The following is an 18,902-nucleotide window of genomic DNA, read 5'->3' as shown; positions in this document are numbered from 1 at the left end:
TTTTTTTAGCGTATACAAAAATTAATAAAAAATGTAATTCACGCACACAGTGAATAGAATAAACGTGATAAGAATTTTCTGAATTAAAATGCATTTTGATATTTTGAGGGGCATAGAGTAAAATGTATCAGGCTGATACAACTTTTTTTTTAAAGAAAGAAAGAAAACCTTATGTAGACTGGCTTACATTTTTATTATTATTTAAATAAATAAAAATCTACTACAATGCTTAGTGGTGTTTATTTGCTCAGTGGTGTATATTGATGTTTAAAAAAAAAACCAGAAAGAACACCTGCATACCCTTTTGTCAAGGTCAATTAAGTCTCTAAAAATAGCCTATATGATTTTGTAATAGTAAGGCAAGGTTAGTTCAGTTTGTAAAGTGTCATGTGGTGCGATTTCCCCAAAAACATAATGATCATAATAATAATAATAATAATAATTTACAAAAAATAACACACTTCTTACATTGAAAAAGATACAGTATAAAAATGTTTAATGATTAATATATGTACACAGTGCGTGAGGAAAATATGTGAATAATTTTTCTTGATGGTTACACCACGTGACGAGTCATTCAATTTATACTTTTCTTGACAATTATTGAAATGTTTTTTCAAAACCAAATGAAACCAACATTTCTTGTCACAATTAAATATTTATAAATATTTTCCTTTTTTTTTACTGTGGACACTCTAATTTGTCATCGACCCATATAATAGTATGGTAATATTTCCATATAGCAATTTTCAAAAATATTAGAATTATACCTATACCCAAATAATCTGTGTTTTATTCGAGATTAATAAATGACCTAAACTCTTCAACACTCGCTGTTGTAAATAAAAGATGAAAGTGGGTTACACTTTATTTTAAGGTGTCATTGTTACAGTGTAATTATATATTTAAGTTCTGAGTAATATTAAGCAACTACATGTACTTACTATAGCGTTAGGGTAGGATTAGGATTTGGTTGAAGGTTAGTTGCATGTAATTATACATAATTTACTGTTATTACTATGGTAAGTACATGTAACTTGTAACAAGGACACTAAAATAAAGTGTTCCCGAAAATTGTTTCTAATGAAATCCTACACTAATTTATTTTCAGTGTATGCTGACTGAAATGAATCAAAAGAGCTGTTAAAATGCTCTGTCTGTTATTAAACCTGCTAAGCTCTTTAAGTTCCACGGGGTCTCGCTTGACTGGCGAAACAGCCCCACCTCTGTAGGGCTGCACATCTGCTCCTTTTCATGGACAAGAGAGGGCCTGCTGCCCCCAGGAATGCAGGACGGGGACATGCGCTTCCCTTAATGAGGATATCTGTGAGCACTCCGGTCCCTTCTGCCCGTCACACTGCCATGGTTTGATCCGCTTTGGGCTTGAAATACCTGCTGGGCTGTCCGTCAACGCAGCCTCCCCTAAACCCCTCACTGATGGCCTTTCCTTCTGTTTGATCCTTTGACTTTCTTCTTGAAAGCCTCAAGTAAGCCATCACTACAATATACCAACACTGAGGGGACTCGAGGGAATTCGGCTTTGGATAAAGAATAAAGATGTTGTAGAGGGCAAGGATTTGAACCACCTGCATAAATGTGGGAGTGTGCTGCTGTCGGTACGGTGTTGTGTGCACTTTTTCTCACTCACCGTAGTCTTTCTTGCAGTACTTCTTCATATTGATCTTCAGCTTGCCTTTGGATGCCTTGCAGTAGGATTCACAGTCTAAGTTTTGGAGGTAAAAATAAGAAAGGAAGGGTTGAGATGGGGGAAAAACAACAACAACAACAACAACACACAATTAAAGAATGTAAAAGAGTCATTGTCAAAAAGAGAGACACTTCTGCAAACTACACATCTATCCTAAAGCCCTGGCCTGTTGTGACACCCATCTGCCCAGTTTAATTGTGAGGCTGTAATAGGGCTTGTGAGGCATTCAGCAAAGTGTCCTTTGCTCCTTAGAAAAGGAAGGAGACAAAAGGTCCCTCTCGTTCTGCTCTCTGGATGTCTGGACCCTCCCCTGCTCTGATGGGAGCCCTCTGAGGCCAAGTGTATTGTGCCACCCAGCGATTTTTTTTTTCTTCAGTTCCATGCTAATTTCTCACCCTTGTCTCCACTGTCAGTGCCATGATGGGCCTGATTAGGGCTTTTTGAATCACGACACCTCCCTCCCGGTGCTGTCAACTCTGTACCCTGTACGTCTGTCCTAATGCCTCCTCCCCCACCGCAACCCCTAAAGACCATTTCAACCTTTGGCATTTATTGGTTCGGCACTCAGGGAGGTTGCGGTGAAGGGGGGAGCAAGGGTTGCCCAAGCACAAAGGGAGGTCAGAGGGAACATTAGCAGCACATAAAGTGTTTAAAAAAGCTTGTTGTATGTAAAAATAGAAACATGGTGTTTTGGGGGGAAAAACCCAAGGGATTCGGTTCTGATTGGGCCTCTTCTACAGTTCTTCCCAGATAAAACGAGTTGCTCCTTCAACTCAGAGAACACGGGCACGATTAAATCATTAAAAACACCTCTTTCGAGCATGCAGATGTTTAAATGGAGAAGTTTGCTTTCGCCATTCCCCTTACAATTGTCATGGGCTTCTTTTAGTGGATGGATGGAATGGGGAGACGGAGGAGGGGGGGGGAGAGAAAAACCTTTCAGCTCGCCTGCATATGAACAAACTTCATTGTTTCGGCCGACCCTCGCTCCATGCCTGCCTTTTACTTTCTTTTGGACTCTCTATTCTCTCTGAGTGAATGAGGTTGCCCTGGGCAACCCAGGAAACAGAAAAAAATGCCCGTGAAAGTAGTCGCGCCGAAGTGGTTGCGCGAGGGAGTCCGAGGTGGGGTTGGACGAGTCAAACCGTGCACACTGTAGATTGGAAATGGCAGAGAAACTGTAACCGAAATGAAATTGAGAGTCCTTACTGTGGCAGCTTCATTTCCATTTAAATGAAGATTGTAGAGCAACTGCTTTGTTTTCCTATAACCCTATTTAATGCCATCACGATACTTCCCTTTGATAGCCATCATTTCTCATTAGCTCTCCTTTAAAGAGGTGATGAGCACCCTGAGATTCCTATTCGAACATCTAGTCCCCCGCAGCAAAGACAAATGTACTCATTGTGCCCCCTCTTGAGTTAGGGGAAGTAGGGTTAGCTTGCCGTCCCGTCACGATGCTCCCACAGAGGCCGGTGTCACCTTAATGGATGTTTTTCCTGCCGTCTTTTCAAGCGAAAGCTGTGTGCGAGAGATTTTGGCACTGCGTCCAGTGGCGCTGCTAGCGGTGCCAGTGAGCAAAAGAAAGCTGCGTGTAAGTTTGAATGTGAGGCTTGTTTGACACTGAAGAATGAGTGGAGGGCACCGGTTACATGCTGACTGTGGGGGACCCCTGTGGGGAAACATTTGTGGACGAATTCTCTCCGTCGCTAGACATTGAGGGAAGTTGTTGGTCTGGAGATTCGGCGGAGAACAGCTAATGAGTCTGCGCTATTCAGCCTCACTCAGCACTTTTTGAAAAGCCTTGACATCTAACACTGACAATCTAACCTGCTGGGTCTTTTAAAGCTTGAAGACAACAGACACTGTACTCTGTTGTTAGCAAAAAAAGAGCCTGAGGCTGACCTGAGGTCTGTTTCCAGTTGGACCTCTAATGGAACGGACAATGCTATTCATGCGCACATCGCAGATCTGGGAGCTGTAACAATGAGGTGTGAATGAGTGCACAGGGGGAAGGCTTTCTCTGTGCGGAATGAGACTGATTGAGAAACAAATTGCTGCAAATAAAGCATGTAATTAGATTATAGCCAGAGCCCCAAGCTCCCACTGGGGCAGGGACTCAATGGGCAAGCTGGGTCTATTCCAAAGGGAACTGCTTTTTTTCTCCTTCTCCTCTCAACCTCTCAAAACACCCTTCTCGTTTTCTGCCGTTCTTTTATTCCGTTCAGGAGTTTGAGAAGAAAATAGCTATGTCTTGAGTCGGACATTGCTTTAAAGAAACAGACCAGAAAGCGTGTGCAGTTGTGATGTTTTGGTCACGGTCACGTCATTCTAATGGGCTGAGAATGGGTAGAAATCAACTTCATTACTGTAAATGAAGCCCAGAGATTTGTGGGGAACATCGCCAACCCTCGAAATCTGACAATGTGAAATGGGAGAGAGGTGAAGCCAGCTTTAAATTAGACGAGAGCTTTGCATTCATGATGAGACACTAATTCAACACCATTCACTCTCGTTCTGTCTCTCTCTCTCTCTCTCTCTCTCTCTCTCTCTCTCTCTCTAATTCTCACTTTCCCTCCCTCTATCTCTCACTCCCCCTTTTTTTATTCGTTCCTTTTATAATCACTAGGAGCCTTGCAGATTTCTATGGGACCATTTGGTCTTACAAGGGTGACAGTGGATAGTTTACCCAAAAATGAAAATTCTGTCATTATTTACTCATCATCATAGTCACAAACCTGTATGACTTAATTTCTTTCTTGTCAGAAAAAAAAAATTATGTTTGGAGTCTGTTTGTCATCACATCGAGTGCAACAACTGTCCCATTGTTACACTTTAAGGTATACCCTTTAGAGGTATAAGGTACAAAACCAAGAAGTGTTTTTTTAAAAAAAACATATTTTCTGACAATGTTCTGTGGAATACAAAAGGTGCATTTTTGAATAATATATTACTATCCCACTTTATTCCATGTCTTAGTTCTCAGTGGTTGCATAAGGAACATATGGAAATTAAAGTCATAATTCACTGAAAATCTTTACTAATTTTCCGTGAATATAATTCAGTTTCAGTTTGTTTCTCACGCAAAACTATTTACAAAGTTATGGAATAGTTTAAAGTGCTTTTGTGTGATTTTGGAGCTCCAATCCCAATTCACTTTTATTGTATGGAAAAGAGCAGCCACACTATTCTTCAAAAATTTGCCTTTTGTGTTTCACTGACAAAAGGCAATCACACAGGTTTGAACTTAAATAGCATGAGGGTGAGTAAATGCTGACCTATCCTTTGGATTATGTAAAATATTCCTATTATTTAAGAAAATTATTTGAGCAGTCCCCTCCTGCGAAAAACAACAAATCATCTACGAAATCCATGCCATTAATGATAACCACCATGTTGGATTTGATGACTGTAAAGACAACAGGCGCTGATCTCCTAATGCAGGTTTGTAGAGACATCTCTGTCAGTCATAGATGAGTGTGCGTCTGAGGGATTATGCAGGGGTCTCGGGAGTGGTGACTCGCACCATGCATGACCTCGCCACACAATATGTGTTTTGTCTGAGCCGAGCAATCGGAGGTATTCGCGATGCACTCCTCCCCTCCATGTGGCATTACTGAAGACATATTAACATCCTCCTTCTCCTCTCCTCCCTTGACTTTCCCTCTGTCCTCCTGCCGTTCCCCTATTTCATTCTCATAGACACCTGCTTCACAGCTGTCTGCCCCACCCTTCTGTACAAGAACCTACAGGTTCTCTCTCTCAATCTGAGTGGGCAACCTCTAAAGAGCAGGGTGGAGGTGCCCTGATAAGAACATCTGTTTGCAATAATCTATTGAATGAGGTCACATTTTCTGCCGAATTGCGCTATCCTGAGGTGAGCTTTGGGCTCGGAGAGAAGGCATAATGTATGCAGTCCCATAGCAGGGTGTGTGGGTGGTCTGGAGCGTCCATTTTGATGGGGGCACTCAAATATGTCTGTCCTGTGCTCCACCTCTCCATCAGCTTGATTTGGAATGCTGCAGTTTCCATGGAGGGCTGCTCTCAAAACCAGATGGGTCAAACATTTTAAGGGCTCAAAATCAGCGGTTCCCCCATCGCCTGGATTAAAGGTCACGTCATCTTTGCAAATGAAGTACGATTTTAAAAATGCATTGATTTTGAAATAAAGCTTGCCAAAATCAGATTCCATTAAGTGATTAGAAAGGTAGTATTTCATACATTTTCTGAACTTAGAATTTAATTAATTTCTTTTTTTTTTATCGAGAAATTAATTCTAATTTAGTATTTTTTGCATTGTGCCTGAGCTTATATTTCTGTAAAAAAAAAAAAAAATAAATAAATAATATGATATAATATATCATTATTTGGTTACACTTTATTTTAAGGTGTCATTGTTACAGTGTAATTATATATTTAAGTACTGAGCAACATTAAGCAAATACATGTTACTATAGGGTTAGGGTAGGATTAGGATTTGGTTGAGGGTTAGTTGCATATAATTATGCATAATTTACTGTTATTATTATGGTAAGTATATGTAACATATGTAACAAGGACATTGTAAAATAAAGTGTTACCCACTATTTTTACATAACTGTAATATATAAACAAATTATATACAGAGAAATGTATTTATTTATATTTAGCACTGTTTTTAACTGTTACTTTTCTACTAAGACTGACTGGCACAATGCAGTTATCTTACAATTTAGTAATAAATTAAAAAAAGAATCATAATAGTGGCGTTGTACCTGTCTTTATTTCTGTAGAAAAGAAACTGCTAAAACAGTGGTGACGTAATAAACAAACAAATACATATAATTAATAAATATCAAATTATGTATAGAAAAATGTATTGTTTTATATTTGTTTAGCATTGTTTTAACTGTTTCTGTTCTACAAAAATACTAAGAAAAGCACGGTACAGCTATCCTGCATTTCTTAGGTTTTTTTTCATTTTTTTTTCACATGTGCTGCCATATGCTTAAGGGTCACGCCATGACAAATGGAAACACATTGTGGTAAATGGGTTAACCTTTTCCCTCCGCTTTGCCTATTTGTTTATTTTGCATGGGTCATAACACCCTCTATCTCAAATCATTGATAGTCCATTAAGGAAAGACAGTTTTCACAATGCAGTTCTGACATTTGGCAATAGCCAAACTACCAGTCATGAAACAGAGAATTGGTTTCAGATGGGCTAGAGAGAGTGAGTGGGTATTTTAGGACAAAGGAGGAAGAAATGCAGAGAGAATAAAAGACCGTAGAAGAAAAATGTGGGGGCAGAGAACATATCCCAGAGAAGAATGAAATCAGGTCCATGAGAGAGAGAGAATACCAGCAGCTCTGCTGTCAATCTTATCTGTCAGTAAAGCATTAGAGGTCTGCGACGATCAACCAACAGCTGCAAAGATTTTTTGCACGCTAGAATTACTCTGTCCGTGAGAATGACGAATATTTCTTCAACAAATACTTTTTCCATACGGGCAAACTAAAGCATGTTCAAAATGCCAAAAAAAAAGGGAAAAAGGTGAGAGAAGCGGAAAGCTCTTGCAAGAAAACTTGGGAAATTAAACATCTGATCAGGAGACACTTAGTCTATAATTGCACAAAATTTTAGGGAAGCGTTTGTATATTTGCAGACAGTGTTTTACTGTCTGATGCTGAATGAAATCATTTGGCAGACACTGCAGTTAAGTCTGACGTTCTGCTTAGCTTTTAGACATATTTATAAAACATCTGCGGCGAGAGTGAACGTGTCAAGGGACGCAACTGTAAAACTAGATCCCCCTAATAATTTCAGCAGTTCCTCTTCCATAATGGGTTTGGGTAAATCAAATTCCACTTTACGCTCAAAAGCGAAGAAAACCTTATATCAGCAAATAAATTAGAATGAGCCCCCAAACAGCGCCGCATCAGCTCCTCATTCCTTAATACGAGACACTTACAAGTGGTCTAGCTTTTTAATAGTGATGGATGTAGCCTGTGGTTAATGACACCAGTTTTAAACTCACTAAAACAATTCTCATAAGATTAGTTAGCAGAACTAACCTGAGGGTTCCTCTGTGCTGCTTGCAGTTGTGGTTGGTGGAGCAATGGGAATTTCTGTTCCGAAAAAGAGATGACAGTTAGCAATAATAAATAAATACATACACAATTAAATAAATATTCTCAAAATCAATGTAAACATTGGTTTAGATAAAAAATAATGAATATTACATTTATAATTTAAGATCAATATAAGAATAAATATTAGCTTCTGTTCAGACAGTTTCTTGCTGCTTATTTGAACCATGTTAACTCCATAAGAAAATGTTACAGGTTTCACATTATGAACCCAACCTGCTCCATCCGTATCCCTCTTTTGTTGTTATGAAAAACAGCAAGATGCTTGTCCAAGACTTGATTCTTTCATTCCTCCTTCCATTGCCCTTTCATAAACGGAGGGAAGTTTACACTCAGTAAAGCCATGCGTGAGGAAAAGACCTTTTCATCGAAGTGATTGAGTTCATAAAAGTGGTAAAAAAAAAGATCAGTCTTTCGCTTTATCGGGAAACATAAATATACAAGAAGAAAAGGCAATTACTGCCATGAGGACAAAACAAGAGGATGACTGAACAGCGCAAGCGTACTAAGAGAAATATGAAGAAGTTGATAAAAGAGTGCTCGTGTGCTCTGTGGAGCTGGTGCGCAAGCATGCAAAAAAGAGTTTTTTTTTTAAGGAAGAAAGAATCAAGTCTTCTGGTTAAAAAACAATCTTCGTCATTTGCTGGGGTCCAAAAAATGTGTTTCTGTTGCAAATATGCATTATGGCGCTTTTGGCAAGTAAACAAGGCTTGATAATAATATTGATTTGTAATGTTACTTATTTAGGATGACATTGCAAATTTTAAAGTCATCCAAAAGTATAAGTATAGTTCAATAAAGAACTACCAGTACAGAGGAAAAGTACATTTTGCTGTTGACATTTTGGCAAGACTATACGAGCACTGTACAACGATTTACATTTTCTGTGGTGGTCTTCCTATATCAGCTCTAAACATCTTGGGGAACATGGGAACGAGTTTAATGCCAGATTAAATTACAGTACAAGCCTGTTACAAATATTTAAATAATATTGATTTATGGTCTTCAGAATAAAAGGACATAATGGTATAGGCATGTGTAGCCAAGACTTCCTTGTGTTAAACTGAGCTTGGCATGGATTGAGAAACTGCTTAAATTTATATGTGCTATTAAAATAAAAACATTATTTCACTATTATGAGAGAAACTAAATATTTTAAATTCAATTACCAGAGTGTCTATCTTTCACACATTCATGCTTGTGACTTTCCCAAGAAAATCAAAGATATACTGTATGATTCCAAAAAGTAATGTTGAATTCATTCCGCTGAGCTCCCTGCCAACTATTTCTCCTGAGCGTTTTATTTCCAATTGCTTTTTTTAATATCCAAGCGTTGTTTCGTCGACAAAAGCACCAATTAAACAGTTTGATTTCAAATGCAAACACCAGTGATGGATAATATGTTTTCTTTATTCCTTCCCATGCAGCGAGGACAGCGATTTTAAGAATCTAAAAAATGTCAATCTCACTGATTTGGGCCATGAAGTAAAGAAAACAGAACTTAAAGATCGGCAGGTGTTAATCCTGTGGAATGACCTTAACAAGACATGGTTCCAAATTCTTTCCACTGTGAAATGCAGATTTTCTTGTTCCACCATAAGAAATGGATCCTACAGTCCTTCAGAAGAGTTTCATCTCAATTTTTCAATGCATTCCATGGACAAAAAAACATTTGTGCATTATCGCTCATTGGGGATTGAAGTGGTAGAAAAAAAAATCTTGACATTGAGTGATCCACATACTTATGCAGGGGGCAATGGGTGATCGGCTCTGCTGGTAGCCTTTAGCACAACGGTTGCATGTGATACCCGTCACACCGTCTTTACAGGGGCATTGGCCTGTGGTTTGGTTACAGGTTTTGCCAGCGGCCCCCACAGGATGGCAATCACAGGCTGCGAGGAACAGAAGAAAAGAGATAAAAGAACACACGTGTGGGGAAACGCACATACAACAGTACATACATACAAAAAAGCACAGATAAACAATAAAAGTAGCTTTAAGGGCCCAAGTTTGGGGAAAGGGTGAAGATTGGTGAAGCAGTTGAAAAAGACAGTGTGTGTGTGTGTGTGTTTGTCTGTGAAAGTGGTGACAAGAGCATGCGCGCACACACAAATTCAACACAAAACTTGGGTATGATAGTCAATCATTTTACATAGAAGTGGCTTGAGAATGTCTTTTTTTTTCAGTATGCATTAAACTTGATAATATCTATGTACTAGATTATGTACTAGAAAATGTATCATTTTGAATCGCTTGTACACGTGATTCATCAAGACCCTCCGCTGAAACAGGATGACCTAAGAACTGCAGGCTGGTTTGTCGGAAGTGACACTTTGACCGTTGTAAAACTGCTTGAAGTGCTTTGTCATCCATAGACATGTCACGTCCATGGATGATAGTGATAGTCCAGGTCATTTGTGAACAGTCTGTTGTGAATAATAAAATAAATGTGAGGTCACGACTGTCCTCATGCAGCGGCACTTGGTAGTAAATATGGTAGAGAAAACAGTGGAACCTTTTAGAGCAGAGAGTAGTTCACTCATGTATGGCAATGGAAAAGAGTCCACGATCACTGCTTTATTTGGCTCTCTGAGGTCAATGCACATCCTAATTTTACCTGACTTTTTGGTCAATTGGTGACACCCATGCAGAGCGATTTCATTTTTACAGAGCACTATGAACAGAGTGTGACAGACGGGAAAATTTATGTGGTGTATAAAGTTTTTAGCACATTGAAACTCAGTTGACAGTGCACTGAAAGACTGGCACAGGAAGGCCATTAGGAGGCAGAACATGATTGTTTTCAATCCTCAATCCAGACATTAGGTCCCTCCCCATGAGTGGTGTCCCTTTGTCCACAATGAAGAATTTAGCAGGAACTGAATGGTCATGTAGGGAAACGTTCGCTGACAAATATCCAACCACTGGAATTTGGGCTTTTGAATATGTCACTAGCCTGGTTGTAGGTTGTGACAGCACAGCATTACTGAAATGGCATGAATAAGTACTGTACGGCAGGACAGATACAGAAGACCAGGTGTCAACCACCAAATCCACCATATAAGTGTGAGTCCAAAGTAGATATGGTCACTGTGATTGTAATACTGGGAGTAAGAGCTGAATATTCCGTGTAAAGGACAGTAATTTCTTGTAATTCAATTTTACGGATATTTGATTGCGCTGTGTTTTACTGCTTGCTGCTGTAACTTGGCGGGAATTTGAAATGGATTTAGCCTGATCGGCAGCAGATTCAATCTGGCTTGCTATCATAACTGCTCTGTCGAGTGTAAGATCAGTTTCTAGTATAAGTCTTTCACGTATTCGTGGGCTAAGCACATTCTCTACTAACTGATCGCGAATCATTTCATCAGTACTGGCAACGAACTCACATGAAACAGCAAGCTCTCGCAAAGCAGCAACGTACTGTATAACTGTCTCGTGATGCGCCTGACAGAGTTTACGGAAGACACGGCGTTCAGATACTATGTTAGCTTTTATCACGAAGTAGGCTTTCAATGTATCCTCTGCATCCTTATACGTGTTTGGCAATGAGTAGAAAATCCATTGTCCCTGTGTATCGAGGTAGTACAGCAGGACAGCTCTCTGTCTTTCGTCCCCTGTAGCATCAATAACTCATAAAAAAAATTCAAAGATCCGCAGCCATTTGCTGAACGCAATAGCAGCCTCACTAGGAAAGGCAGGAAAAAACTTGGGGAAGGCATGTTAGCAACAGCCATCTTGATGACCAACGATGGCAACAACAACAAAAAAAGCTTAATCCTCGTGCCAATTTGTGGTGTCTGTCAGGAGTTAAGCAAAGAATCACACAAGGCAGGAGTAGCAAACTTTATCCATCCTGTTTACTCTTCACTTCCGGTTTCACACACATTACGCCATTACACAATAGTTAAGACTTGATATCCAAAATAGTAATCCAGAGGATTTTCATCAAGTTCAAATAGATATCGCAGAACTTCTTGATTTTGGACACAATATCTACTTTTTATCATGCGAGGGCCAACAAACTTGTTTTTGTGAACTATTTTGTTTGAAAAGTTATATATGCTATTACAATAAATGCCACTTTGTTACCTATAATGCAAACATTTCTATACATTTTTAAATGTAAATTTTTAAAATGTCCAAACACATTTTTGGGGCAACTGTGTAACAATAAAAATTAAAATTGGCTAAATATCTTATAAGAAAAGTATTTTCTTCAAATATGTTTCTACAACACGTGCTTTCTTTCTTCATCAGAACATCAAAAATGAAACACGTGCCTATGCCAATAATGTCTGTCACATTCCCTTCCTCTTGGGAGGTCTTTCTCTAACATATGGCTCAGCGTCTCTCTACACTTCTTAAACCATGTGAACTGATTGTATTGCCTTTGTGTCAAAACTTCTTTCAAGTCCATTTTCTTAAATTCCCACCATTGGTAGTTACATTAAAGTGTTTTTTTTTTTAAATCCCAATGTCGTTTACTCAATATTTTCCCCACCAGCACTGTAGAAGTGATACTCTGTCAAATGTTTTGCACATTAAATGAGTAAATTGGCTCATATCTTTTATGAGTAATGCAGCATAGAGAGTTGTGCTTAAACTTTATTTCTTTTAAGCCTATGGTAAGAGCAGTGGAGTAAAGTTCCAGTCCCAAGGCTGGAACTGGACACAGAGACAGCCACTCCCTGCATGTCTGTCTCTTGTCACTTGTCACTCTCTCGTCATTAAAGCCAAGTTTATGTCTTGTCCTTTGGAGTTGTCATTATGTAGAAAGTAGCCACACTTTGTCTCTCGTGACAAATGTGCAGCCTTAAAGACTCAATAAACAGCTCAGCTGACTAATCCTCACTAAATGAAACAGCTTCACAGCCCCAAATGTGGCGCAGGTCATTTTCAAAATGTTATTTCTTTCTTTGTAGAAATGGATGACTTTAAATGTGAGCTCTTAATTATCAGTTCAAGAGTAGAGTCTTAAACGAACTAAATGCTGAGGTTTCTGCTGGAATATATATTTGAGCTGTTGTGACTGGATCATTTATTTAGGGGCCTTTACTCATGAGTCATGGCTCATTGATCGTGTTCAGTAAAAGTTAAGTTTAATCAAAAGCGTTTTTGTTTTTTTGGCATAATATTGATTACCAAAAAAATTTGCCACTTATGCCACTAATTTCTTTAAAAAAAAAGAAGAAGAAAAACATTCCAGTATAATGGAAATGGATGGGGCCAATCTGTAAACATTAAAGTACTGTTTCAGTAATATAAGCACAACTTATAATCTATATGCCTACTAACATGATTATAATGTGACAAAAATGCTTATTAACCCTTTTTTGACGGCATGATAATTCAATGCCTTAAACCCTAAAATGACTGTAAAAAAAGATTTAAACTGCTTTACAGCTCTAATAATACACAAATATTAACAAAAGTATTCATGTAAGTATTTTTATAAAGTTATAAGCTTCAATTATAAATGATAAATGTATGCTTTAAATCCTTCAAAAATTGGCCCCATTCATTTCCATCGCAAGTGCCTCACCATACCTTGATTTATTTATTTTTAAAGAAAAAAAGGGATGGCCCAGAATTATTTTATGTGGTAATCAACATCATACAAATGTGGTAATCATCATTATACAAATGATGTCGAGTGAGCTTAAGTAGTATCAGTGAATAATGACAAATAATGTATTGCCATTGCATGGAAAAGACCTGCATGAAGATTCTTCAAAATATATATATATGTTTGTTTTTTTTGTTTTTGTTTTTTGCTCCACGGAACAAAGAAGGCCATACAGGTTTGGATTTACGTAAGGGTGAGTAAATGTCTGAGCTTGTGAATTTATAAACATCTTAGTCAGTTTCAATGGTACTTCAGAAAGAAGGATTCAGAGAGAAGGAGAAAATGCCCAACAACTGTCTAAATCGGATAGTCTGAGCCAACCAGTAAATCAACGTAAAACACATGGGGTGCAGGTGTATGTCTCTCAAACATTTAGCTTCTGCTGCCTGATAACAACCTGTTTGGAGAGTGTTTAAGTGGTTTTCCACTTAGAGTGAAGTGTTGGTGCTACAACAGATTCCTGGAGTAGACATGGATCCACGTTTTCCTCTCCTCATCCACTCACTCTCACTACTGCCATGTCCCTGGTCCGGAAGTACCAAGCTGAGAGTTGTTTATTGATATACAAGCCTGAATGGGACTCTTTTTTTTCTGATTTCCTTTTAGGAACCACCTTCACATCATTCCAAACCTGTATGACTTGCTTTCTTCTGTGGAAAACAAAAGGTGAATTTTGAAAGAAAATTGATCACTACTTTCCCATTTCCACTTTTCCAAAGCTATTACATGGCTTCAGAAGACAATGAGTAAATAAATGTAAATGTGTTTTGGGGTGTTTTTTGGAGCATTATATACATTTACATTTATACTTTCTATATTCCACTGAAGAAAACAACTAAAGAGTAAAGGCCAAAAATTGAGTGCTTGATCAGAGCATTTAATCCATTTGAAGGAGATCTGCACACGGCAGCTTTATTAGAGCAGATTGCCCAATGTGAGAAGTTTAGATCCCTGCCAATAGTTTACCCTAAAGCTGCTGTTTGAAGTCTGAGCTCCTCTCCTCCATTAAAAGCATCATGTTGAGAGACGGTGGGGTAATTTGTGTGTTGTTGGAGGTGGGCCAGCTCAGCCCAGGCTCAGTATTGAAGTGATTATAGTTTCTGCTGGCCCACAAAAAAATGTCTGAAGCTGATAAAAGGAAGAGAAAATGAGAGCAGCTTAATTCTAAGCACCATTGATTTTTTTTATTTATTTTTTTATATCTTTTGAGTGTCTGCTGTTGCTTAAGTTCATGTTTAGAGTGTTTTTTTTTTTTCCTAATACTTTTTTTTTAGGATAATAATTTGATGAAATTATGGATGTTACTCCCAGCACAACAACTGCTTTTTGCCAGACTTGTCATTTTTATGAACTACATTCTCATCTAATTGAAGCCAGCCACAAAATAAGTTGTTTTTTATTTTTATCTAAGGCGAAAAGTGAGGTAATGTAACATAATATTTTCAAATCCCCAACAGAAGAGGTTATTTGTGGTTAAAAATACAATTTTGTGACAATGCAAGACACATGTCGAAATGGAAGGTGTAATAGTGTGACCACAAATACCACAAAGCTTTCACTGCAAACATAATCTCTTCTAGCGTACTCAATGCTAACTTTTCTTAGCTTTTCCCAGAACCCTAATGAGGATGGGGAGAAAATGAGCCTTTTATTTTGTCTATTTGTTTATAATCCCATGGCAACCACACATTAAAGGCACAATTAGATTGACTGGCTAACATCTTTTCTGCCTGGGATCCCATCAGAGGCTGATGTCATTCTCTGTAGCTTGCTAGTTCTAAGAGTTAGCAATCCACATAAACGCAAACATTTCATATAATACTGAACCAAGGTTCCAAGCTAACCAAAAATGGATGAACTATTAACAGCCCACCCAATGGGGTCACAAAAGTTCAGCGTGGTTGACAGTTTGCAGAACACCACACACTTATGTGATCTAAGTGTGGTTTACTGTATTAAAACAAAATGGCTCATTTAACAAATCAAATCTAGTTCAAAGGAGTCACCCATTGCAGTGGGCAGGAGAAATGATGAAGCAAAAGTTTCCTAAGCACAGTAAAGGAAAATTATGGAGCAAACAACTCAAAGAGAAGAACAAGATGCACCTTGCAAAGCAAAGCTGCCTTCACTTTGTGTGTTTACAGTGTGCTTTATGAAGGATGAAGCCACAAATCAGAGGGCTGAAGTCTCATAAGAAGCTCTAACCTAATACAGACTCTCCACATCGCTCTTTATGGATTTTAAAGGCTATGTTCCAGTTGCCCATAACAAGTGTATTTCGATATATCAATATCACTTCACAGAAAGTATAAAATAAACAGCCCGGTCTCACCCCAAAACGTCATGTACTGACGGGTCTTGACCATACGGCAACATACGACGAAAAGGGTACCCCTAAAACGTCCATATGAGACGAAGACATAAGCGCACCAGCAGCGCCTCCTAGCGGTACCCTAACGCATACCTAAACCTACCCATAACCCGAATCGTCACATATGGACGTTTTAGGGGTACCCTTTTCGTCGTATGTTGCCGTATGGTCAAGACCCGTCAGTATGTGACGTTTGGGGGTGAGACTGTGTTAAAATAAACGTGACGTTTTCATTCAGGTGGTTCGACGCAGTTGTTTCTGGGTTTAAAACACACAATGCGACTGTAACAATGTTGTTATTATTATCATGATCATGGGTTACGCTTAAAGAGAAGATATTTTAAGAAATGTCTCTTTTTTACTACAATGGAAGTCAATGGTCACTAGGGATGGGTATCGTTTGAATTTGAATGATTCCGATTCTTATCGATTCTGAATTTCGATTCCAATGACGAAAGAAAAAAACGTAGATATCATCTTCCATTTATTATACTGTAAGTCAGCAGGCTGGAGAACACTTACAGTATAAAAGACAAGTAAACACTCAGTAAAAAGAACAAATAAAAAATTAGCAATCGCATAAAATAAATACAACTGAACAAAGATACAATTGAAATAAACAGTGTTATAAGAAAATCAGGTATTCAGGTACAGAAACTATAATCAAATGTAAAATAACACTGCACTTTATGAAAAAAAATACATTACAAATATAGTTACAAAGGTTATTCAGTCAAGAACAGCGCCTGGATTTTCTCTCTTTTGCTGTTTGATTAAAGTTATTATAGAGATGGCAGCAGGAATATTAGGCTGCTGTCACTTTAGGAGCTGCACGGACCCAATAAACTGTTACACATGTGCACAGCACAGAAAACAGCACGTCTTCTTGCACCTTGAATGGCTTAAAATCACTTTAAAATCACTTTTTTTCACTTTTGCGCTTTAATGGTTTAAAATCACATTAAAATGCGCACACAGGAACCGATAAGCGGTAATAAAAATGCGATTTCTTATCGAATCACCGGGTTCTTGGACATTTGGAACCTGTTCTAAAATGGAACCGATTCTCCATCCCCATCCCTAATGGTCACCAACATCCTTAAAAATATCTTATTTTGTTCCACAGAAGAAATAAAGACCTAAAGATGAATAAATAATGAGAGAATTTCCATTTGAGGGTATCCCTTTAACAAGACATATTACTCATGAACCAAATCACGCCTTTTTACAAATTAAACAGTCATTTGTCAGCAAATTTATGAATATTTACATTTATCATTATATATTTCAAATAAATACCTATTGTTATATTATACATTTGGATTTAATTTGGATATTTATTTATAGAACATCCAAAATATGCGACTCAAATGTCTGTATTTGCTTCAAGGTGTTCCAAAATTACAAATGTAGTCAAGTCTACAGAAATGAGTTGTGTAGAAGGCATTGAACACTAAGCCAAGAGCCCGGATTGAATTCAAGCTCAGTAAAAGAGCAGCATACTGTAAGTGTTTTTACTGAAGTAAATTGTTATAGTAAATTGTTGCCACTATTTCACTGCTCTGATTAAGAATGTGGTGACTTGTCAAAAGAAAAGAGAAAATATGTAATGAACACATTAAATTAATGAGTGAGAGGGGAATGAGGTGCTTTATATTACAACATACTTACACCTATTTTCATTAACTTGCAATAAATCGCTTATTTAGCTTGTGAAAATGTTTTCTTTGGCGGGAATGAAATATCATGCTTCATATCATTTGTCACCTTTCTGTAATTACCACGCATGCTTTTTTTTGTACATCTGTTTTGATGTAACTTAATACAGCTGTATAACTTGGACAGTGTTTGATTGTAATTACATTAGGGGCTCTAACTCTGGCAAATTTCAGGATTAAAACGAACAAAATGCCTTGTTTAAGTTACAGATTTTGTAAATCATGATGAAATGTGTTTTCAGAACTATTTAAAATGAAGCAACATTCGATTTGAGGTACTCAGCTCAGATTAACAGGAGGTCTCCTTCTCATTTGAAAAGTGCCAGTGTTTTCCCGTGTTCAAGACCTCAAGAGTGCGTAATGTAGGAGACCTGACATAAGTATCCAAACACGTAAAAAATTTAAATACACAATGTGAGAAATAACAAAGCGTGTGCCTATAGAGTGGTGCAAGGATGACGTCAAAACCCGGAAGACTAATTTGCCGCTAATTCCTTCGCGATTTTACTATGGGGTTTTATAATGGGGTTTTCCAATTTATAAGTGAAATAAGGTCTGTGATAAACACAACGTGACGATACTTGACGATTCTACAATGTAAATTAATGTACAATGTAAATGTTAACTGCACACACCCCCCAAACGTTCCTATATAGTTACTTATTAGGAACAAACGTTTTTTTTTTTTTTTTATTAAAATAAAAGCTTCAAATTTGCATTTTTGATATGGGTGTGTGTGATTTACGTTGTAGAGCAAAACGTTCAAGTATTGTCAAGTTGTGTTTACCTTATTGTACTCATAAATTCAAAAAACGTATTAGAAAACCCCATAGGAAAATCTCAAGAGAACCAGTGGCGAATTAGTCTTCTGGGTTTTGACGTCATCCCTATGTAAAGATTGTAACAGTGCTGATAAATGTTCCTAGCAAAAAATAGCACAAAAGTCTGATGAGGCAGTTGGACCTGAAGATTAATGAACTTAAACAGAACAAATGAGGATGATTGTTGCGAAAGAACGAAAGCGAGAGCATGCAAACAGACAGCAAACATTCAAGTGAACAAAGCACTGGGAACTTTCTCTTTTCGGTAAAATCGAAAAGTGCAGAAGAATTGCCATCTTCAGGTAATCTCCCTTACATTGAAGTATCTGCATTAGGAAAGGTTCTCAATGGCTGTGGGTCATAATGATGCATTTCTAATCCAGAATTGATCCAGATGGAATCAATTTTTTCCATCCAGAAATACATCTTTCATAGTAGTACATGCATATTTTGAATCTATCATTAATAATTCTGTAACAATCTAAAGAGTATTGCAGCTATTTTTAGTGTGCTATTTTTTTAAGAG

General features: G+C 37.8%; 1 protein-coding gene across 1 annotated transcript in view; it reads right to left on the bottom strand.

Annotated features, from left to right (window-relative positions):
• The window catches only part of ntn1a (netrin 1a), a 73,420-nt gene that overhangs the window by 6,491 nt on the left and 48,027 nt on the right, over positions 1–18,902 (bottom strand). The window contains exons 3-5 of the mRNA XM_079883227.1: positions 9,580–9,729; positions 7,763–7,816; positions 1,649–1,723 (exon numbers count right to left, since the gene is read on the bottom strand). Of these exons, the coding sequence (XP_079739353.1) occupies positions 1,649–1,723; positions 7,763–7,816; positions 9,580–9,729 (279 nt within the window). The remainder of the gene's footprint in view (positions 1–1,648; positions 1,724–7,762; positions 7,817–9,579; positions 9,730–18,902) is intronic.

The sequence above is a fragment of the Squalius cephalus genome (assembly GCF_949319135.1).
Source record: "Squalius cephalus genome assembly, chromosome: 10".
NCBI lineage: Eukaryota > Metazoa > Chordata > Actinopteri > Cypriniformes > Leuciscidae > Squalius > Squalius cephalus.
This window is presented reverse-complemented; position numbering and strand designations above follow the sequence as displayed.